This window comes from Rhinoraja longicauda, chromosome 4 (assembly GCF_053455715.1).
Source record: "Rhinoraja longicauda isolate Sanriku21f chromosome 4, sRhiLon1.1, whole genome shotgun sequence".
NCBI classification, from domain to species: domain Eukaryota; kingdom Metazoa; phylum Chordata; class Chondrichthyes; order Rajiformes; family Arhynchobatidae; genus Rhinoraja; species Rhinoraja longicauda.
Genome location: NC_135956.1, coordinates 23,284,611 through 23,308,259, shown reverse-complemented (window position 1 = coordinate 23,308,259; position 23,649 = coordinate 23,284,611). Strand labels below are relative to the sequence as shown.

The window sequence follows — 23,649 nt, the reverse complement described above, 5'->3', positions numbered from 1 at the left end:
CCTTACTCACCGTCATCCTTTTGGTGCTAATGGAAGAGGTTTCATTGAAATCTGTGTTATATTTTTTAAGTTATTCATATTTTAAGGTTTAAATCTATCTCTTGGGAGGGAAGGAGCGGGGAGGAGGGGAGGGGGGAGGGAGGGAGGAGGAAGGGGGGAATAGGGGGGAAGGAGGGAGCAGGGGTGAGGTGGGAGGGGGAGGGAGGGGAGGATGGGGGAGTGGGGGAAGGGGGGAGAAGGGGAGGGGGGAGAAGGGGGGGAGGGTGGGAGTGGGGGAGTGGGGAGAAGGGGGAGGGTGGGAGTGGGGGAGAGAGGGGGAAGGAGGGAGGGGGAAGGGGGGGAGGGCAGGAGGGGGGAGTGGAGGGGGGGGAGGAGAGGGTGCTGCACCAATGCAGGAGACGTTTGGGCCCAAAGGGTCCACTTGGTCTAATATCCAATAAAGGCTTAAGGGGAGGCTACAATTAAAGTTTATTTTCTTTGGGTCACCCAAGGTGCTCTTTTGCACTTTCCCTTTAAAAACTAAAAGGTACCACATGTATGTGTAATTTACCTTCCTGTTGCAGAATAAATATACATGTGGTACCTTTTAGAGAGAGGGAAAGCAAGTGTTACTTGAAGTTAGAGAAGTCAATGTTTATTCCGCTGTCCAAGTGAAATAGGAGGTGCTGTTCCTCCAAATTGTGCTGGGCCTCACTCTGACCATGGAGGAGGCCCAGGACAGAAAGACCAGTGTGGGAATGGGAGGGAGAGTTAAGTGTTTAGCAACCGGGAGATCAGGTAGGTTTAGGCCGAGTGAGCGGAGGTGTTCAGCGAAACGATCGGCAAGCCTGCGCGTGGTCTCACCGATGTATAGGAGTCAAATATCGTCTTATATAAAGTCTTAAATTTACCCACCAGATAGGCATACAGATGATAGATGCAAGGGATATTGTGGCCTCCACTAGATTCAATCTGCAGGAAATCAAATATCTCCCTGTTCCATATAGCCAATGCCAGTCTCTTGCAATAGGATGGCCATGACTAAATGGGTGTTGCCTTGTTAGTGGGCAATAATCCAGGATATGAAACTGCAGCTACTAAACTACTTATGTTTCAGGAAGGATGGAAGTAAATTTCTTCAATAAAAAAGTATAATTTACCAGACTTCCTCCCAATCCAATAATGGCAGTACAAAGCAGAAAGTTTTATGTATTGTCTATATCCACTAAAAGCTGGATCACACCACAGTGGGAGGAGGTTAGAGGGGGAGGGAGGGAGGGAGGGGGGGGGGCATGGGGGGGGCGTGGAGGGGATGACGGGTGGGATGGTTGTGAGGGGTGGAGTTGGGGTCGAGAAGGGTGGTGTGTGTGGGTGTGGAGGGAAGAAAAATGGGGGATCTGCAGTGGTGAAGGCATGGGTTTTGAGCAGGTGGGGAGGGGAAGGAAAAGAAAGATGTGTGACGATGGGGAGCTGGGAAGATGAGGAGAGGGGTGGGGGAGGTTATAAGAAATTGGGGAATTCAGCATTTATTTTTCTGAGACTGTGGCTGTACTTTTTGTTTTAATTTGCTATGTTTCAATTTGTCTCTTATTATGTTCAATCTGCTTTTAAAAAAAAAAAAATTGCTACCTCAATAATAATAATAATAATAATGCATTACATTTATATAGCGCTTTTCATATACTCAAAGACGCTTTGCAGGGATTTAGAGAATATAGGGAAGTGAATAAGTAGATAAATAAGTAAACGAACGGAGAAAGGAGACAGAAGGTGAGGTGACCTTCAGTGGTTGAAGGCAGTACTGAACAGGTGAGACTTCAGTGATGTTTTGAATGTGGTGAGTGTGGAGGAGTCTCTGACGGTTTGGGGTAGTGAGTTCCATAGGGTGGGAGCAGCGATGGAGAAAGCCCTGTCCCCCCAGGATCTGAGTTTGGTCCGGATGTGGGGGGATAGGAGATTGGCAGCAGCAGAGCGGAGGGTGCAGGTGGGAGTGTGCCTGTGGAGGAGGTCGGTCAGGTAGGATGGGGCCAGGTTATGGAGGGCTTTGTAGGTCATGAGGAGGATTTTGTACTGGATTCTCTGGGGGATGGGGAGCCAGTGGAGTTTGTAAAGGACGAGGGTGATATGGTCACGGATCGGGGTGTGGGTGAGTAGACGGGCAGCGGAGTTTTGAATGTATTGAAGTTTACTGATGATTTTTGAGGGTGCGCCATAGAGGAGGCTGTTGCAGTAGTCCAGACGGGAGGTGATGAAGGCGTGGATGAGGGTTTCTGCAGCTGTGGAGGAGAGGGATGGACGGAGACGGGCAATGTTTTTGAGGTGGAAGAAGGCTGTCTTTGTGATGTGTTTGATGTGTTTGTCGAAGGAGAGGGTTTGATCAAAGATGATTCCAAGATTCCGGATGTGAGGGGAGATGGATACTGGGAGACCATCAATATTGAGGATGAAGTTTTGGGTGCATTTGGTGAGCGTTTTTGGACCAATGATGATGATTTCAGATTTGTTGCAGTTGAGTTTGAGGAAATTTGATGACTTTGGTCTGATCCTATTAGATGTTCCCTCTGTTCTCATAATCACACACACACACACATTCGCTCTCGCTCACTCTCTCCCACACACTCTCCCACGCTCACTCACAATCTCTCATGCTCACACTCTCCCGTACTGACTCTCACGCTCACTCTCCCATGCTCACTCTCCTTTGCTTTCACTCACTCTCTCTCACACTCACTCTCTCTCACACTCACTCTCTCTCACACGCACTCTCTCACACTCTATCCAACATAAAACACACTGCTTTCTCATTTTTCCAGTTATGACAAAGGGCCCTTGACCCAAAATGTTAATAGTTTCTTTCTGCACTGAGTGCTGCCAGCATTTTGGTTTTTGTAGAGGTAGTCAAATTGAAGATGGAGGGAAAAAAAAAAAGTGAATTAAGAGAATAAAAGAGACAAAAAATATTAAAAGCATCAAGCAGAAGAGAACATTGCAATGAATTGTTGTAGGTGTTCCTTGAGAAGTGAATGTTCAGATATGTGCACAGAATCTGCAAACATTCTTGATGGATGACATTTAGAAGAAGCATGCATAGCAACAGTGATGCACCCACTGGATTATTTCTAAAGGATCTGAAAGATTAAAAAATATCAAATTTCAGCACTTGCTTCTAACCATTGTGGTGGCAGCTTGATGCAATACAACGACCAATCAACAACAATCAACTTTCATCAGTCAGTTGTGATTTAATAGTTAAGTAATCAGTCAGAAATGTGAACTTAGATCCTATTACAGCACTAACTGGAGGGGGCAGAGTGGCACAGGAGTGGCACAGTGGTGCCGCGGTAGAGCTGCTGCCTCAGCACCAGAGACCCAGGTTCGATCCTAACCACGGGTGTTGTCTGTACAGAGTTTGTACATTCTCCCTGTGACCGCGTGGGTTTTCTCCAGGTGCTCCGGTTTTGTTCAACACTTCAAAGACGTACAGGTTTGTAGGTTAATTGGCAAAGCCGCCACAGACAGATATAAAAACACCTTTTTTTCCACGAGCAGTAGCTCTACTCAACAGCCAAAGTCTGTAGCCTCCTTGAGCTCTGGTATTTTATTTCATTCTTCACATGTTTAAATTATAATGTTTTATTTTTAATTGTCTACCGTATATCGTGTTGTTTTCCTTGCGAGCAAAGCACCAAGGCAAATTTCTTGTGTGTGTACATATTTGGCTAATCGAATGTATTCAATTCAATTCAATTCAATTCTGTAAACTGTCCCTGGTGTGCAGGATAGTGATAGTGTCCGGGATATGGGGTGATTGCTGGTCAGCTTGGACTCGGTGGTTCGAAGGACCTGTTTCTGTGCTGTATCGTTAAAGTCTAAAAGTCAGTAAAAAGAATTTGAATTCAGAAAAGAACCCGGTCCATTAAGTCTTACTAAAGGTACCACAAAAGCACTGACTTTAAAAGAAACACGCACCTGGTTCACATGCCCTTTTGAGAAAGAAATCTGCAGTTCTTGTGTGGTTTTGCCTTTACATGGGTCAAAATCCATAACAATGTGGTTAATTCTAAACTGTCCTCTGAAATGGACTAGCAAGCCCCTCGAATGTATCCTAAGTGCTACAATGAAACAGAGAAAGAATAAAACTGGATGAACAATGGGCACTGAATTTGGACAGAACAAATTTGGTCTCACCAGAAACGATGTTTAAATCGGAGAACTCTCCCAGAGTAGTCAAGCAACAATTGGATACAGTTAAACTCACAAAGTGCCAGACTCCTTCAACACAATCCCAGGGAATGTCCTGTTCTACCAGCAGAACAGACCTATCACGAATGGGATGAAGGAGATAGCCCTGGGAATCCTCAACACTAATTCTAGACTTCAAAGTTAGACACAAAATGCTGGAGTAACTCAGCAGGACAGGCAGTATCTTTGGAGGGAAGGAATTGGTGACGTTTCCATTCGAGACCCTTCAGGGATTGATGTCAGGGGAGATGGAGATACATAGATAAGGAGGTGAAAATAGGACAAAGGGAATGGAGATCAATGAAAATGTAGAAATGCAAATTGTTAGCTGGCAGAAGGTAACATCAAAGCAAACCAAGATAAAATGTATTTGGAGACAGTAAGACTGGTAGGGGAACTGGGAAGGGGGAAGGATGGAGAACGAGGGAAAGCAAAGGTTACTTGAAGTTAGAGAAGTCAATGTTCATACTGCTGGGGTGTAAGCTGCCCAAGTTAAATATGAGGTGCTATTTGAAGGAGACTTCAAAGTGTTGTGGCATCAGGTCATATGCAGGCAAGGAAATCTCTTACTGTCCTCCTTCAATACTCTCCACTTGGCTCAATGAAGTTAGCCCCAGCAAAACTCAGTAAACCTTGACATCATCTAATACCCCAAAACATCCATTCACTTCATTATGACTGCTGCATGTGCCATCTACAAAATGTACAACCAGTTAATCACTTGGACATTTAGGTTGCATCTCCAAACCCATGACAAAAACAAAAAATGCTACAAACACTCAGGAAGTCAGTCAGCATATGCTGAGGCAGTCATTTCAGGTAATTTAATTTCCATCAGAATCTATGCTCATGTTAACATGACCCTCATTAGCTTCAGACTTGACAATTCGAACATGCACTTGATCTGTCTCCCTCCTTCTAGCACCCACTAACTTGAGGTAATTTTAAATTGTTCGCCAAACTAGTTTCCCAGTTGGACAGCGCTTCAGTTTTAAAATTCCCACCCTTTTAAAAAATCACTCATTGCCTTATTCATCAGCATCTCAGTGATCTTCTCCATCCCCAAATCGCTACAATTTGTCATGTTCTTCCAATCATCCCCTGAATTTAATCACCTTACCACTGTCAACAGTGCCGTCAGCTGACAAAGTCTCCTATTCTCTTTATAAACTCTCCCTTTCACTCCTCCATAAAGGTGCTTTTTAAAACTGACTTCTGAACAATGCACTTTGTGTCCTCTTCTGAACAATGTTTTGATCATCCACCTGAATATCTCTCACTGTGAGGGGTAGTAAAGTTTTGTAGATAACAATACCTGCGAAAGGTAAAGTTTGTCCATGTTAAAAGTACTCGATAGTCCCATTATTGTTACTGATCAAATCAGGATGATTGAGACAGAGTTCCCACTTGGTGGAGCAGTCGGGACATAAGAAGCTCACCAAACTTTGGATGATCACAGGAATTGCTTGTTCCTCAGCCATTTCTCATGGAAATTATCCAAAAAGTCACGAAATATACTTTTTAAAAAAATTATAGCAACTGAAACAGTTAGTTTATAGTTAAAAGTACTTTAAATCGACTATATTACCAATGTAAAAAACAGTTCGTTATTTTAAAAGCAATATACTGATATTTGCAGGAATTGTTTTAGTTATTAATATAAATATTACAATAATAGCAACAATCAAGTTCTTGGATCCCGAGCATACAAGTTTCCAAACTACCCTTAGATGGCAGCCTGGCTGAATTGATGAAACTTTCACCATGGAGTCCAAAGACCCAGAGTGAAACCCACTTTAGCTTTCAGAGCACAACTTAGCAATCCACACAAGCACCATCCAAAATAAACAGAGGGTGAAGTATTGGTGAAAACTATTGACAAATCTGCTTAGATCACATCGGGAAGGATGTAAACTGTTCTGGGCATTACAAGTGGGAACGCAACATGGGTTTTACCAGACTGAGAGCTCGGCAGCAAGGAATAAATCACAAGAAGAAACTGCACCCAGTAGCATTACATTCTCTGGAATATAAATGTTTAAGGGGTGATTTGATCTGTTTTCAAGATATTAAAAGGAACTCCGAGGGAACCGATAACAATATCAAGATAACAAGATAAACAGCCAGATTGATGGGAAAGTGCACTGATAATTTATATTTTTCCAAATGAATGCCAGACGGTAAAGGGGAACTGAGAGAGGAGTCCAGATTCAGGGACAACTGTCTATAATTGTAGGAGATTGAAGATAATTCAACAAGCAAAGGGTGGTAGGTTTGTAACTTTCTGCCATAAATATGCCTGAAGAGCTTCGCAAAAAGCAACGAGAGTCCTTTGGAGACGTAGATAGGAGAAATTATAACAAGGAACAAATGTGCATAACGCCTGGATGAGCCCAACTCTCACTAGTCATGGACAAATCAGCAATTCTGAGCAAAATGGAGAAATCTATGTTTTCTTTGCATAGATTTTTGTAGGAAGAAATGCAGATAAGAGGGTTGGTCAACAGATCCTGATGCAGTTAAGGGTTGAGTCGAGACCTGACAAACTGACATATAACAGCTGTGTAAGAATACAGTGAAATTGTGAAAAGTAGATTCAAAGGAGCTGCATGGCAGGGAAAGTAATGAAAGAGGCTGGCATGATTTTGAGTTGAAAGTAATGAAAGATGGGATATTAATTTTCAGAATCACCAAGTAAACAAATTGGCTGCTGCATTTGCACTGGTCTGGATGCTTTCTCTCTTTAAGATCATTAAGAAAGAGACTTTAATTTATATAGTTATCAGTGTCTGGCTTCAGTTTAACCAGCACCATTATATGCAGTATCCAGCCATAATGACACAGCTAATCAGATATATTTTTCAAGAATTTACATAGAGCAACAATGACTTGGACACACTGGAATCAAATAGAAGCTGGTGGCCACAAGTGAAAATAACATCAAACTTGCCATAATTCAGACACACCGTGCAGAAATAACTGAGAGGGTCAGGCAGCATCTCTGGAGAACATGGGTAGGTGATGTTTTGGGTCGGGATCCTCCTTCAAACTGAAACCCGACCTGAAACATCATCTATCTATTTCTCCGGAGATACTGCCTGACCTGCTGAGTTACTCCAGCACTTTGTGACTTTTTTTGTAAACCAACATTTGCAGTTCTTTGTATGAATATTGACATAACGCAATGTTGGTTGCATCACAATCATTTGCAGTCTGGCACACAGGGAAACACAGAGTTGATGAGCAGGTATCACTGACTGCAGCTGGAATATGTTGGGGGTCGTAGATTTGCTGAATAAGGATATCTTTGTCAATTAAGCCGCCACAATTTCTGAGCCAGTGAGGATTTATATTATTGGTTGTGTCCTTGGCATGAGTAGATGCTACAAAAAGGCAAGTTCTTTCTTTTTATTTTTTATTATAAATCAATATATATCTTCCATGGATACAATGTTCTTGATTGGCTTATTATTCTACTGTTACTCTTGATCGTAACAAATCAAGGGTAAAAACTATGAGTTACCTCTCCATTGTATTCTGGTGGGTCATTTGTCGTAGTCTAACGAGCTCCCTCAACATACGTCTAAGCTCCATTTTTCCCCAGTTGAGAAATTATATTCTCTGTGTGGTTAAGTAATTAAAAATTGTACCCTAACATGGAACAATTTATACAGTTCTAATATTAGGAGGATAACCTTCAGGTAAAATGCAGTAAAAGCTACCATCCGTCTTCTTAACTGGAGAATTGATGGCTGAGGACAGCGTTAAGGATTTACGTTATTTCATCAAACACTGACAAACACCGAGACCATTGGGAAGTGGATCCTCGTAGGAGAGTAGTACGCGATTGTTTGCTGAAAATAAAAATGTTCACCCCTACACGAGAGCTGATTTACTTTAAAGTGTGCGGGAAAAAAGTGCTGGAAGGAGCTCAGCGGGTCAGGCAGCATCTGTAGAGGGAAATGGACAGACCACATTTTGGGTTGGGTCCCTTCTTCAGTCTTCAGTCCAGTTTGTGGAACCAACCCAAAACTGTCAGTACTTTTCCTTTCACAGATATTGCCTGGCCGGCTGAGTTCCTCCATCACTTTCTGAATTGCTCACAGCTTCTTGTATTCCCACTTTAAAGTGTGTTTAATAATATAGTCGTGACAGCGCTTTGACCCAACTTGCCCATATGGGTCAACATGTCCCATCTATACTAGTCCCACCTGCCTACATTTGGCCCATATCCATCTAAACCTGTCCTATCCATGTACCTGTCCAAATGTTTCTTAAACGTTACAATACTACCTGCCACAACTACCTCCTCCGGCAGCTCGTTCCATCCTTTGAGTGAAAAAGTTACCCCTCAGGTTCCTATTAAATCTTATCCCCTCACCTTAAACTTATGACCTCTGGTTGTCAATCTACTCTGGGCGAGAGACTCTGAGCGTTTCACCCGATCTATTCATCTCATCGGAATCGATTGAGAAACAATAATTCAATCTTTTTAAAAGTTATTTTCACTATAAATGACCCAGTTCAAGCACTCTCCTCAATGCAAGTTTCGGCACGCATGCAAGCATGTGAAAACTTGGCGATTCCACCCACGCAACCTACCAGATCCATTAATAACCCCCGCAAGCAGTTGTTGTCTGCGGTCTGGCCACCGCTCTCCGCCCCCTCTGCTGTCCTCGCCCCCGGGCGCTCCAGCAGCGCTGCGCTGGGACGGGGGCCGGGCTGGGCTGGGCTGGGACGGGACGGGCCGGCGCTCACCCCCGGAGCGCGAGGACCCGCCCCCCGCTCCACCTTCACGGCTCCCTGAATGGGTGACGCGCGCGGGCCGGGAGTATAAAGCGGCGCGCGGCAGCGGGACTGCAACATCGCCTGCTGCAAACGTCCCAGCGCGACTACAACATCGCCTATTGCAAACGTCCCAGCGCGACTACAACATCGCCTATTGCAAACGTCCCAACGCGACTACAGCATCGCCTATTGCAAACGTCCCAACGCGACTACAGCATCGCCTGTTGCAATCGTCCCAACGCGACTACAGCATCGCCTGTTGCAAACATCTCAGCGCCACTGCAACATCGCATCTTGCAAACTCTCAGCGCGGTCGCAACAACCAGTGAGCGACGCAGCTGAGAAACCAAGCCCCTTCATGAGTAACCTGTACAACCTGGATTCACGCTGCGTTTCGCCATGCTTCCCCATGTTTGCCGTCGAGCAGGCTAACTTCTACGACGGTGTCAGCGGCGGGGTGTCAGCGTTGGGGGCCAAGCCAGACCGGGGGATGTGCGAGGAAAGACCAAGCCTGATCGACTTGAACCCGGCAGGTGCCATCTACGACGACGAGAGTGCGATTGATTTCAGCCCGTACGTAGTGGAGCCGGGGTCGGGCTCCCAGCTGGAGCTCTACAACGACGACCTGCTGGCAGACCTGTTAGCTAGCACCAACAAAGGGGACAAGGCTCAGCCCGAGTATGGGTACCTGTCCCACGCAGCAGCCAGCCCAATGATGAACTCTGTCACTGGGATATCTGCCTCGACAGGTAACCATTCGGAGAGGGATCCGTTCGCCGCCCAACTGCGCAGCAGCTACGATCAGAGACTGGACTTGTCAAAAGTGATGGTTAAGGAAGAAAGGGACGAGAACATGGAAACACCGCTGCACTCGCAGATTGCTGCCTGTGCCCAGACCACCGTGCATCTGGCCACTGGGCAACCCACCCCTCCCACCAGCCCGGAGCCCAGCTCGTCAAAATCTCACGGTCGATCGCTGTCTGCAAAGGAAAAATCCAAGAAGTCCTTAGACCGACAAAGCTCCGAGTACCGACAGAGGAGAGAGAGGAATAACATTGCCGTGAGAAAGAGCCGGGATAAGGCGAAACGGCGTAACGTCGAAATGCAGCAGAAAATGATGGAACTCAATGCAGAGAACGATCGCTTGCATAAAAAGATTGATCAGTTGTCTCGGGAACTTGCGATTATGAGGAACTTTTTTGAGCAACAACCCAACGCAGCATCTTTCCTCAATGCAAACTCAGACTGCCGGTGACTTTTAAAAGCTTAATAAACACTTTAAGCCTTATACCTCAACCAAAGAATCAATAATGTGTAGCAAGTACTGTGAATTTAGAAATGTGTCGATTTCTCTCGCCGTGAGTTCTGAACTGGAACGTTGCAGACTGCCTTAAAAACTTTTGCCACAGCAACAAAGGCTAAACGTTCCTTAAATTATTTTTTATAATTCTTGATTTTTCTATACTTAATCCAACTAGAGTACAATTTATATGCCACGATTATAAACTTTATTTTTCACGTTAGTCAAAACAGTTGCTAGCTGATGGCTGTCGTTAGTTTTGTAACTGTATGTCATTTTTATGAAAAGAATTAATTAAATGCGTCAAATATATTTAGTTTGTGAAGTGTATTTGTTGAATACCTGGGTTGGGCAAAGGAAACAAAAGGTGAATGGAAAATTTTCGGACGACAGGATATCGTGCCTTTTGCTGAGTCACGTTGTGACTGAGAAAGCACGTGAATAGATAACTCCCAGTTCCCAAACCTGAACACAAAGTTCATTACAGCACGTGACTACTGGAATGTATTTTTCAGAAGCAACATTTCCACTTCTCATTAGACACCTGATTAGTGCAACTTCACGCTGGAGTTACAAATGGGATTAGAATTCCAGAATGGAATCTACACTATAAAGAAATAGTTAAAGGTGTAACTAGGATTATTAATCTTAAAATAACTCGTGACAAAAATTATGCTACGCATGCAAGTTTAATGCAATGACTGAACACTGCTTGACAGAGCGAAGGTATAATTACACCCAACCTACAGTTCAATTACACCAATAACTATCTCTGTTTTAACCGATGTGTGGTTTTCATTATTTTAGTGTATAGTACAAGTACATCAAAGCAGCAGGAATGAAGTCACAATTTTAAAAGCACAACACTCAAAATTGTCTACATTCATATTTCACTCCCTTGTGTAATAGATGGGTCTAATTAATATCTTCTGACAAATGCTGAATGTATAAATTCATTATTAGTTTTTACTATAGAACTATTTATAGCAGATATTAAATGTGTACAAGCCCATCACTTAAGAGCTACCCAATAACAAGTAGCCCAAGTAAGAACATTTTGGTTCAGATGGTACTGGAATGGTCCTTTCACTTTGATACTTCAGCAAAACCTATAAGTATTCAGAGTTAAGTTTTTGTTTTACAACTGAAAATTAGGTACATTGGGATGAACAGTCCAGAATTTTTAAAAAACGCTTTTTCAGGTATCTTAATGGCTAAAGTAAACTGCTGGAGTTAGTGTATCAAGCAGCATTTATTGAGGGTCCTGATGCAAGGTCCCGACCCAAAATATCGAAAATTCCTTTCTCCCCCACAGATGCACCTTAACCTGCTAGTTCCTCCAGTATCTGTAGTCTGACTCCATGTTACTATCATAATATGACAATAGTGCAAGAAAGTGAAGATGAACTATAAATAATCAACCAAGATGTGGCTGAATAACATACTCCTGTACTTCCCATGTTTGTCTAGTTATTTGGCCTCATCAGTTCATGTCAGTATTTAGGATGATCCTCCTGTACATTTTCATTGAAATCCATCAGCATAACTGTCAAATTCCCTTCTCTCTCACCCTTATACCAATGCCTGTGGAAAAATGCAGAGTTGCATGAAGTTGGTTGGTGAGGTGGCATCTGGAGAGGGAATGGACAGGTGATGTTTCGGGTCGGGACCCTTTTTCAGACTCTTGAGTCTGAAAAAAGGTCCTGACCCGAAACCTAATTCTTTAGGAAACGGGGGTTCCCCTCTTCCATTATAGATGAGGCTCTCACTAGGGTCTTCCCGATATCCCGCAGCTTTGCTCTTGCTCTCCCTCCCCCATTCGTAACAAGGACAGAGTCCCCCTGTCCTCACCTTCCACCCCCCCCCCCCCATTAGCAGTCGCATACAACATATAATCCTCCAACATTTTCGCCACCTCCAACGGTATCCCTCTACTGGCCACATCATCCCATCTCTACCCCTCTTTGCTTTCTCCAGAGACCGCTCTCTCCGAAACTCCCTGGTCAACTCGTCCCTTCCCACCCAAACCACCACCTCCCCAGGTACTTTCCCCTGCAACCCCTCTCATCCTTCTAAATTCAAGCCCAGTCGACCCATCTTTCATCATATGTCAGTTTCTCCATCCCGGGAATTAACCTGGTAACCTTTTGCTCCCTCTTCTATTTCATCTTGAAGCCAGCCATACCATTCTTTTTCTCAGGGATAATACTATTCTTTTTCTCAGAGATAATGCCTGATCCGCTGAGTTACCCCAGCCCTTCGTGTCAATCTGCGGATCAGCGGACAAGCCCTACACCAGGCCATCAAGGAGCGGAGTAGCCAGTGGCTCTGGCTGAAGAGGAAAGACCCCATCTGGTCTCCCAAAGAAGCCGGCTAGGCAGATGCAGAAGGGGTGTGGTTCTGGGACGCCAGAACACACCGCTGAGCCTACTGGAGACTTCGTGGGCCCAGTCAGCGAAATGTTGATGACAGTAGGAGCCCACTTGATAACCCCAATGACATGTCTGCCCAGCCTTTCTCAACATCGGAGGAGCATAGGTGAGTGCTTAAGCCTTCCATCACCACCAGGAGCAAGTTAAGAGTTGGCACTTTGGATTTTAACATCACGTCCTATGTATTTGAAAACACTTAACCCTTCATATTCCCACACCAATAATTCTTCTGAGGTAGACACAAAATGCTGGATTAACTCAGCGGGTCAGGCAGCATCTCAGGAGCGAAGGAATGGATGATGTTTCATGTCGAGACCCATCATCAGAATGATGTCAGGGGAGGGGGCGGGACAAGACGGGTTAAAACGTGGTCGTAGAGTTTGAGGGCAGGAGGAATCACAGAGGGGGAGCAGTGAGAGAGCATGTTGCTAAACTCTCGTCGAAGAGAGGAGGAGAACTTCAAAGTAGACATATCTTGAGGAGAATTCGCAGTGGAGCGGCAAGATGTGTAGGAAAAAAAACTGCAGATGCTGGTTTAAATCGAAGGTAGACACAAAATGCTGGTAATTCTTCTGATATCTCTAGATATATATGTATGTGTACATCTATTTTTACTCTAATTTGTACTCTTACGTCTCTATTTTGCCTTTTTCTCCCACATGACTTTGGTTCGTTCTTCCCCTTAAGTGGAAAACATTTTGGTTTTAGCATGTCATTGAACATGGTTTTCAATGTTTCTCTGTTGTTCTAGAGTTTTTACACTATTTTCACACAAATGACCTAGTGATACTGCTTGTTCTCAATAGAAGCATCTTACAGTCTCATTTAATTTAGTTCTCCTTACAATCAGAAGGGAAATGATCTTCCAATACCATCCTTTTGTTCTGGCTTTGAATCAAGACTAAAAAGTAAAATACAAGCGATATTTTCTGCAGGCAAACACATTTTAATTTACACATTTCCATAATACAAATAAAGGATTTATTTCTAATTATGGGAATGCATCGTATCCTGTAGTTCCATTGCAGCACCAAACTCTGAGTAAAGGTTGATTTACCTCTGGGAAAAACTCTGAATCTACCATTCCACTGCTTCTCTGGCTGGCCTCTCATCTTCAACTTGTATAAATCCGAGTTTAACCGAAACACTACTGCCAGTATAAGTTACACCGACTCCTATTCACCCAGCACCACTTTGTTCTCTACTCATGACCCTGGCTTCCAGTCAGCCGATACTTCGGTTTTCAAATACTTATTATGATGTTCAAATTCCTCATTGTACCATCTCAAATGTTCAAATTCCTATTGGACCCAGCACACTGATGCAATTATAAATAAAGCACATCAACGCCTCTACTTCCTAAGATTACAGAGATTCGGTCTGTCAGAGAGGATCCTCTTGAACCTCTACAGGTGTACAGGAGAGAGCATATTGACTGGTTACATCATGGCCCGGTTCGGCAACTTGAACGCCCAGGAGCGGAAAAGACTGCAAAAAAGTTGTGTACACTGCCCAGTCCATCACCGGCTCTAACTTCCCAACCATCGATGGGATTTATCGGAGTTGCTGCCTCAAAAAGGTAGCCAGCATCATCAGAGACCCACACCATCCTGGCCACACACTCATTTCACCCCTGCCATTGGGAAGTACAGGAGCCTGAAAACTGTAACGGCCAGGTTCAGGAACACCTTCTTCTCTACAGTCATCAGGTTATTAAACGCTACAACCTCAAATATGCTTTGAACTACTATAGACTTATTATCATTATTATTATTATTGCGCTACCTTTGTTTGTTTTTTGAGTATGTGTGTATGTATATATATATATATATATATGTATGTGTGTATGTATACACACTGAACTTTTTTTCTCTCGTTTATTATTTATCATATTGTTTACAGAGTATGTGTTTACATATTCTGTTGTGCTACGGGCTAGTAAGAATTTCATTGTTCTATCTGGGTCATATGACAAGGAAACACTCTTGACTCTCCCAAACTTTAGAAATTCCTGCAGCCTTCCAATCTGCATTCCCCTCCCCCCTCCACTCTGGTCTCTTTATTTTCCACACCCTTCACCCAAGTATTGGAAGTGGCAGACTGTGTAAGTGTAGATATTTTTAAATGTTACACAAGCATACTTTATTCAAGGATATTAACTTTCACATGGGTTGCGATAAGACAACTAGCTCATGTGAAAAATACAATTAATTTCTTGAGTTTGTTCAAGATGGAACTATATGTACTAGAACCAGACATGGGATAGGGTTACGATTAGTAGCAAGCAACAAGCCAGATTTAGTTAGGATCTGAATAGTTGATGTTAGAACAATAATAATGTAATTAGGTGCAATGGTATGTCTGAAAGGGGAAATGTAAAACATCCAAGACTCAAATCTTGGTAGCTAAGATTGACTTCAATGAAACAGAGCATTGTAGTAACCAAAAAATGTTCTGTAGAAGGGTAAAATAACAGGAATTTAGCGCACGGTGTTCAAACAGTAATTTAATTAATATTGGACCAATTTATATCTCCTGAGGAGAAAGAGTACTAATTGTCAATAGTTTAGCCAAAGGGAAGGAAAAATGTAAAGCTAAATAAAATGCATTCAGATTGCATTCAGAAAGATACTGGCCAGCACAAATCCTAGTGTCCATCAGAAATGCAAACATACAAAAGGCTGCAGCAATTCAGAAAGTAAGAGATATAAAAGGTGAGTATGAAACTTGAAAGTGTTTTCAAACTTAACTGAGTTAAAAAAATAGTAAAAGTAGCTCTGAAATAATCTGGACTGTTGGAAAAGTATAATACTGTATTGCCATTGTAAATGAATAAAAGGAAGTGTCAGGTTTGTTGAATAAATGCATTTTGCCTGTGTAGGAAGGAACTGCAGATGCTGGTTTACATCGAAGATAGACACAAAATGCTGGAGTAACTCAGTGGGACAGGCAGCATCTCTGGATAGAGGGAATGGGTGACGTTTTGGGTCGAGACTCTTCTTCAGACTTTCTGTTGGCAAAATGCATTTTGCCAAAGGATGAAAACAGCACATCAACCTTCCAAGGGAAGTAATACTGCACAAGGGAGATCAACCCATCAAACGTAAAGTGGGAGAAAATAAAAGTAACAAATGAAAACAATAGCACTAAAGGATGATAAATCTTCAGGAGCAGATGGTTTCTGTTCAAAGGTATTAATAGAAAAAGCCAAGACCACTGCAGAAACTAAAATTACAAGTATGCAACATTTAAAAATTATTCCTTTAAATTGGAGAAATTCCATTACAAAAAGTCAAGAGGGGGAAATAGGGATTTGTAGAACTGTTAGTCTACCATCTATTTTTTAGGAAACTGCTTGAGTTTATTCCCAAGAGTGATTCAATACTTGCAAACAAAAATCAGCAGATTAAAAAAGAGCTGATGTGAATTTTTACATTTGAACCAGTCTAATTTTTCAAGAGGTGTCTAAAATGGTAGATATAAGGTACATATAAGGTTCAGACGGTGTTTTATAAAGTTCCATTAGAGAGACTGAAAACTAAAGTAGAGACTCATTGTATTAATGGCAAATGATTGACATGACTGGAAAATTGGATACCGAAAGTGGTGATAACAACCAAAACACAAAGTGGCAATATGCGACTAAATATTATTGCAAGGATCTGAGTTGAAACTGCAAATATTTACCATATTTATAAATTACTTAGATGTTAGAAAGCTACATGCCCAAGTTTGTAAATCACAAAGATGGGAGGTATTGTAAATAATGCAGATGGAAGCATCAAAGGGAAAGGCATTTAATAAATAATCAAGTTCTCTAATATTATTGTTGATTATTATGATTGACTGAACGTCACCCATTCCTTCTCTCCTGAGATGCTGCCTGACCTGCTGAGTTACTCCAGCATTTTGTGAATAAATACCTTCGATTTGTACCAGCATCAGCAGTTATTTTCCTACACTACATGATTGACTGAAAGATTGATTGAAAGATACAGTGTGGAAAGAGGTCTTTCAGCCCACCTAGTAAACAGACCATCGATCACCCATTCACACTAGTTCTACATCATGCCACATTTGCATCGATTCCAAACACATTTGGGACAATTTACGGAAGCCAATTAACCTACTAACCTTCATCTTTGGGATGCAGGAGGAAACCCACATAGTCCCAGGGAGAATGTGCAAACTCCACACAGACAGCATGCGAGGTCAGGATCAAATTGGGTCTCTGGTACTATCTATTAGCGGCTCTATCAACTGCATCACTGTGCTGCCCCTTGAAAAGTGATGTAAAGTCGTTTTATACAACTGTGAAAAATATTAGTAAGTGGTTCATCAATAAAAATCTGCAAACACCAAAAATAATTTAAAGGATTTCATTTCCAGGTAGAAATTAAAATACCAAATTTTCCACTTATTCAGCCATGATCTAATTGAATAGCTGACCAGATCAAGGGAATAAATGACCACCTCTATTCCTTGGATTCAAAGTTAGATGAACAAGAAATCTGAGAAAACCTGGGAAAAGATTTACACAATGAGAAAAGTGCCATTTAAGTTGGGGATAAATCCTTTCTTTACCTTTCCCCACTAGTAGTCTTTTGGATCGTAATAAAGCAATTAAATAAAAATAGGTGTTCTTCCTATTTTTCACAGATAATGGTTGTTTCATTATCCTATTTCAGATCCCTATAAAGATACAAATATACAATTTAAATATCATGACACACCACATACCCAAAGTAATTATTTATTTACAATACACGAGATTCATAAATATATAATGCAATGTCAGATATTCATTATAAAATAGCAAACATTTAACCGTCATTGTAACAACAATTGCTGATGGATGATAATAATCTATGTTTCACGGAGGCTGAGTTACCACCTGGAGCAGACTGATTTCTTCCAATCCAATCCAGATTGCTGGATGATTTGTTATAGAGTGGACAAAGCAGCTGAGAGACCCCACCTCCTTTCCAAGAACACCGTCTACTTCATAGCCCTATCATGGTGGTCAAGTAACAAAATAAACAGTGTCAAAAAAACATGCAATATACAAAATATAAATTATTGAATGAAAATATATAACATAAATATAAAACCTTTTTTACATTCTCCTCTGTGAGGACATGTATTTTTATTTTTCAAACACATTTTACCTTATGAGCCGAATAACACATATTAATAAGCATATGGCTTCCCCAATATGGATTGGTCAGCAACTTGATACCAGTTGATCTAGAAATACCAAGGTCAAACATAGACAACTTATGGCTGTCAGTAGATTCTGCCCCAACATTTACTGTGTAATGCAATTTCTGCTGATTTTGTTACTGAGGATGCATTGTCTGAACTGAGAAGTGAATACTGCATCATTGAATTCATAGTTTCTTTAGCTACTGAAAGCAAAAGAAAGATTCAAACAAGGAAGAAAGATAAATATTTTTTAAAGATATAAGAACATTTAAACGGTGAAGGAATGTGAAGAAAATACAAAAATTCAAAAATAACTTCCTATGCATGGAAGATTTATTTTGGATTTTAGCCTTGACACGGTTAAATTGGAGCAGCAAAGGGATTTTATGATGTGCTTTTTCCAGCCTAATTTCTCCACTTACCATATACATTTTATTCAAGGTTTGGTAGTTCAGTCATTAGAGCTTTCATGTTCAGAAATTATTACATAAACAACTGAGTATTTACAGAAAAGGGAGAATATCGGAATTTAGAAATGCATATGCGAGTGTTTTATGGTCATGATATTCAAACATTTGAGTTCTAAATCAAGCATTGCTGAAGACTATGCCATAAAGGTGTGGCTTAGACACTATCCTCTTAGAAGTAATAATAAAAAGTGCCAACTCAATAGAACCTTTAAGATGTTTGCAGGCCTTAGCACATAGATGATAAATTTGACACCTGGGGTCAAAGAGGCTGTACACATTGTCCTCAGATGTACTGGCTAATGAAGTAAAGTTCCATAACACTAATCTGCAAAGTTCTGTAACACTAATGTTAAATCTGTAGTTTGAATGTTCCAAATTTCTAAAATTATTAAGCGATAGCTCCGGAAAACTCCAGTGATTGGTTAAATCCCTGAATTTCTGCTTTTGTAAATGAATGAATGCAGTCACTTCCATAATTAACCAATTTACAACTAAAAAGGGGGTTTCACCCCAAAATGGTGTTTGTCAACTTCAACTTTTGAAATGTTTCCAAACTGCCCACAAGACCAACTCACCTCTTCATCCCTGGAGGAATGCATCAACAGAGATGAAATGCTTGGTTCCCGTAGCTGTATTGGGAAATAAGATCGCAAACAAAATGTGTCAGACTTGTGCACATACTATATTAGGTACACACTTTACTTTAGGAAAAAGAAGATCTTCTACAATTTTTTTTATTAGCGTTAACTAAAGCTCTGCTCGTACTGCCCTTTTATGTCAGCCTCCTTCATCCAATACACGGTAGATGATACATGGCATGCTGGGGCAGCGGTAGAGTTGCTGCCTTACAGCGAATGCAGCGCCAGAGACCCGGCTTCGATCCTGTCTATGGGTGCTGTCTGTACAGAGTTTATACGTTCGCCCCGTGACCTGCATGGGTTTTCTCCGAGATCTTCGGTTTCCTCCCACACTCCAAAGACGTACAGGTTTGTAGGTTAATTGGCTTGGTGTATGTGTAAAGAGTCCCTGGTGTGTGTTAATGTGTGGGGATTGCTGGTCGGCGTGGATCCGGTGAGCCAAAGGGCCTGTTTCCGCGCTGTATCTCTAAAACTAAACAAAAACGAAACAACTAAATCCCATTACAACATTTTCACAGATATATTTTCCAGAAATTATCTTAGTATTAAAAATACTTTTTTATTTAAAAAGGCAACTTCAATCAGCAATGAACATCTTATTACTGGCAGAAAAGCCAGTGAAGTTATTTATTCATTCACCTCTCCTGTAGGCACTGGAATTATTACCAACTTTGTTAGAAGGCAAAATTCTCGGTCTGGCATTAATTTTAAAGAAACTTAAAATTTTAACAGCTTGGAATTTGTGTTTAAGCTCAAAGACCTACTTTGTTTTGCACTAGTTGAATGAAATTTTAAAAAATGCCACAGCAAAGTTCTTCAGCCAAAGGTACAAGAAATTCTTTAAAGTCCTGGCACACATATATTTCTTGGGAAGCCACATTTAGTATTAACACCATTGATGTGCTGCCAGATATAATGCAATAATATTAGGAGAGAGAGCTTAGAAATAATGCCAAGTGAAGATGTATATGAAGTTCAAATGTATTTAAAATTTTCAGCATTAATGGCTTTGCTGATTTTAATTCTTTATAATGTTTAATATTTTAATTTTTTTCTTCCATCTACATCATGTAATATATTCCAGGGAGAAATATGCACTGACGCTGGGGCCTCAACTGATGCTTGGCCTATATTTCAAACGGAAAAGCCTTCAATGTTTGGTTACAACTCCAAAGCTCTGAGTTTCAATTCCACGTTCAAGATCACCCCTCATCCTCCTGCGCTCCAAGGAATAGAGCCCCAGCCTCCTCAACCGTGTTAAAGTGGTTAAAGGTTTGAAGCTTATGGCTCATAAGAACCTTTAATGATGGTTCAATTGATTGCTGTGAATTACCCCTTAGAATAGGCAAGAGGCAAAAGGATCATACAGACATTGATGGGCATATGAGAGAGAACAAATGGGTTCCATTGAAATGAGAGTGGGAATGGCAATGGAACAGGTTGCTATGGTGGAGGTGGCATGGCCTATTACACTTCCACCTGTGTAACAACATATAATGTATAAATAGCACCAAATAAATAAATATTTTATTGTGATAATGTATGGAATCCGAAACAGACATCATGTGGAGAATAAAATGGTACGTCTTTAAAAAGGAAGAAATTCATTTTATGAATATCACAAAAGAGGTGCCAGTATAAAGCAACATATTTTACATATTTGTTGAAGGGATCAGCAATCAATTGTCTAAACCTAGTTGCACTTGAGAAGATAGTGGTGAGTTGCTTCTTGAACCGCTGCAGTCCTGGTGCCGCTAAGGAGAGAGTTCCAGGATTCCGGCTCAACGACGGTGATAGAATGGTGTTATATCTCCAAGCAAGGATGGTGTGTGGCTTCAAGGGTGGGTTGTTCTCATGCATTTGCTCTATTTGTCCTTCTAAATGGTAGAGATTATGGGTGTGGATGGTGCTGTTTAAGGAGTTTTGGCGTGATTTTAGGCTTTATGCTTTAGAGATACAGTGTGGCAACAGGCCCTTCGGCCCACCAAGTCCACGCCAACCAACGATTGGTAAACTGGTGCTATCCTACGCACTAGGGGCAATTTCCAATTTCCAAAAGCCAATTAACCTACAAACCGGCATGTCTTTGGAATGTGGGAGGAAACCAGAGCACCCGGGGAAAAAAACCCACGCAATCTATGGAAGAACGTGCAAATTCCATACAGACAGCACTCACAGTCAGGATTGAACCCGGGTCTCTGGCGCTGTAAGGCAGCAACTCTACCACTGCACCACTGTGCCGTCCTAGTCGTTGCAGTGCATCCTGTTAATGCTACAAACTGCTGCTACTATGCATCGGTGGTGGAATGAGTAAATAGCTGTGGATCGGGTTCCTATCAAGCAGGCTGGTATGTCCTGTATGGCGTCAAACTTTTCGAGTGTTGTTATAGCTGCACCCACCCGGATAAATGGAGAGTTTTCCATCAAAATTCTGGCTTGAGCTTTGTAGATGTAAGCAGGCTTTGCAGACTTAGGAGGTGAATTACTTGTTGCAGGATTCCTAGCCTCTGACCTGCCCTTGAACCCACATCGTATATTTGGCTACTCATTTTCTGGTCAATGGTAATCCTTAGGATATTGATAGTTTAGGATTCATGTATGGTAGTGTAATTTAATGTCAGGGAGTGATAGCTGGTTTTACTTTATGTTGGATATCATCAGTGCCTGGAACTTGTATGGCGCAAGTGTTACTTTCCACGTATCAGCCCATTTCGTCTAGGTCTTATTCCACTTGGTTGTGGAGTGCTTCATTATATGAAGAGAAGAAAATGGTGCTGAACTTTGTGCATCATCAGTGACTGTACTTCAACCTTTACAACTGAAGGTAGATCATTCATGAAGCAGCTGAAGATGGATGGGCCTAGGGCATGAGCCTTATCAACTCCTGCAGAGATGTCCTGTGACTGAGATAATTGACCTCCAACTACCGCAATCATCTTCCTCTTCAGCGGTGGGATTGCCTCCCTGATTCCCAATGACTCCAGTTTATCCAGGGCTCCAGGATGCCTCACTCGATCAAATGCTACCTTCATGTCAAGGGTAGGTACTTTCATCTCTGATATTCAGCTCTTATGTCCACGTTAGGACCAAGGCTGTAATGTCAGGAGCTGAGTGACTTTGGTAGAACCCAAAAGGTGTTTCCATGAGCACTTGTTGCTGAGCAAGTACTGCTTGATAACACCATCGATTATCCCATCCATCACTTTGCTGTTAATCAGGAATAGACAAATGGGGCAGTAATTGCCCAGGTTGAATTTGTCCTGGTTCTTATGGGTTGGACATTCTTGAGCAATTTCCCATATTGTTGGGTAGATGCCAGAGTTGTACATATACTGGAACAGCAGGTCAAGGGTGCAGCCAATTCTGGCACATGAGTCTTTAGTACTATTGTCAGAATGTTGTCAGGGCTCATTTAACTTCGCTGTATCCAATGCTTTTAGCCATTCCTTGAAATCACAAGGAGTGAATCTATTTGGCTGAAAACTGACATTTATCATTCTGGGTTTCAGTGGAGGAGGCCTGGATGTATCAACCACTTGGCACTACTGGCTGAAGATTCTTGTAAAGGCGTCAGCTTTCTTTTTTCAACTTACTTGCTGGGCTCCACCATCACTGAGAGTGTCGATATTAGTGGAGCTACTCCTCCAGTGAGTGTAAGAAACTAACTGCAGATGCTGGTACAAATCGAAGGTATTTATTTCACAAAATGCTGGAGTAACTCAGCAGGTCAGGCAGCACCTCAGGAGAGAAGGAATAGGTGACGTTTCAGGTCGAGACCCTTCTTCAGACTGATGTCAGGGGGTCGGGACAAAGGAAGGATATAGGTGGAGACAGGAAGATAGAGGGAGAACTGGGAAGGGGGAGGGGAAGAGAGGGAGAGGAACTATCTAAATTTGGAGAAGTCAATGTTCATACCGCTGGGCTGCAGGCTGCCCAAGCGAAATATGAGGTGCTGTTCCTCCAATTTCCAGTGGGCCTCACTATGGCACTGGAGTACTCCTCCAGTGAGTTATTTAGTTATCCAAAACCATTCATGACTTGACGTGGCAGGACTGCAGAGGTCAGAATGAGTTGAAAACTGCAATGTGTTGTTTATGGGATTGCTTAGTTCTGTCTATTGCAGGCTAACAACACTGTTGGGATGCAGGTAGTCCCTGTCTGACAGGTTCACCAGGTTGATTCCTCATTCTGAAGCATGCCTGGTGCTGTTCCTTGCTTCCTCCTGCACTCTTCATTGAATTAGTGTTATGCCCCCAGATTGATGGTGATGGTCAAGCAGGGGATATGCTGGGCCACGAGGTTGCAGATTGTGGTTGAGTACAATTCTGCTGCTGTTGATGGCCCCAGGCATCTCAGGTCCAGTCCTGAGCTGCTAGATCTCACTTAATTTTTACTTGAATATATAATTGTCTGGAACAGCTCCATGCATGCTATTAATGCTGTGGATTAGTAGGTAGATATGTATTTTGCTCGTGAGAAATATCAATTCGTTTACTGAGATTTGAATGCATTTACTTCCAGTTAAGGCATTGAACTTCACAGATAAAAACTCACAGATTTAAAACTTTAACCACTCAGAGCATGTTAATAATTCA

The 23,649-nt window shown here is 42.0% G+C and overlaps 2 protein-coding genes and 1 long non-coding RNA gene across 7 annotated transcripts in view; 1 reads left to right on the top strand and 2 right to left on the bottom strand.

Moving 5' to 3' along the window:
• LOC144592642 (uncharacterized) overlaps positions 1 to 9,001 on the bottom strand; it is a 46,713-nt gene extending 37,712 nt beyond the window's left edge. For both annotated transcript variants that reach the window (XR_013547159.1, XR_013547160.1), the window contains exon 1: positions 8,824 to 9,001. This is a non-coding gene — a long non-coding RNA (uncharacterized LOC144592642). The remainder of the gene's footprint in view (positions 1 to 8,823) is intronic.
• Positions 9,002 to 9,061: 60 nt separating this feature from the next.
• Positions 9,062 to 10,609, top strand: cebpd (CCAAT enhancer binding protein delta). The gene has a single exon (XM_078397368.1). The coding sequence runs from the start codon at positions 9,368 to 9,370 to the stop codon at positions 10,262 to 10,264; it is 897 nt and encodes a 298-aa protein (XP_078253494.1). The 5' UTR covers positions 9,062 to 9,367; the 3' UTR covers positions 10,265 to 10,609.
• Positions 10,610 to 17,539: 6,930 nt separating this feature from the next.
• spidr (scaffold protein involved in DNA repair) overlaps positions 17,540 to 23,649 on the bottom strand; it is a 187,286-nt gene continuing 181,176 nt past the window's right edge. For 3 of the 4 annotated variants that reach the window (XM_078397363.1, XM_078397365.1, XM_078397364.1), the window contains exons 19-20: positions 18,992 to 19,045; positions 17,540 to 17,752 (exon numbers count right to left, since the gene is read on the bottom strand). In XM_078397363.1, coding sequence (XP_078253489.1) covers positions 17,615 to 17,752; positions 18,992 to 19,045 — 192 coding nt within the window. In that variant the 3' untranslated portion in view covers positions 17,540 to 17,614. The remainder of the gene's footprint in view (positions 17,753 to 18,991; positions 19,046 to 23,649) is intronic. The other variant, XM_078397366.1, reaches the window with a different exon arrangement.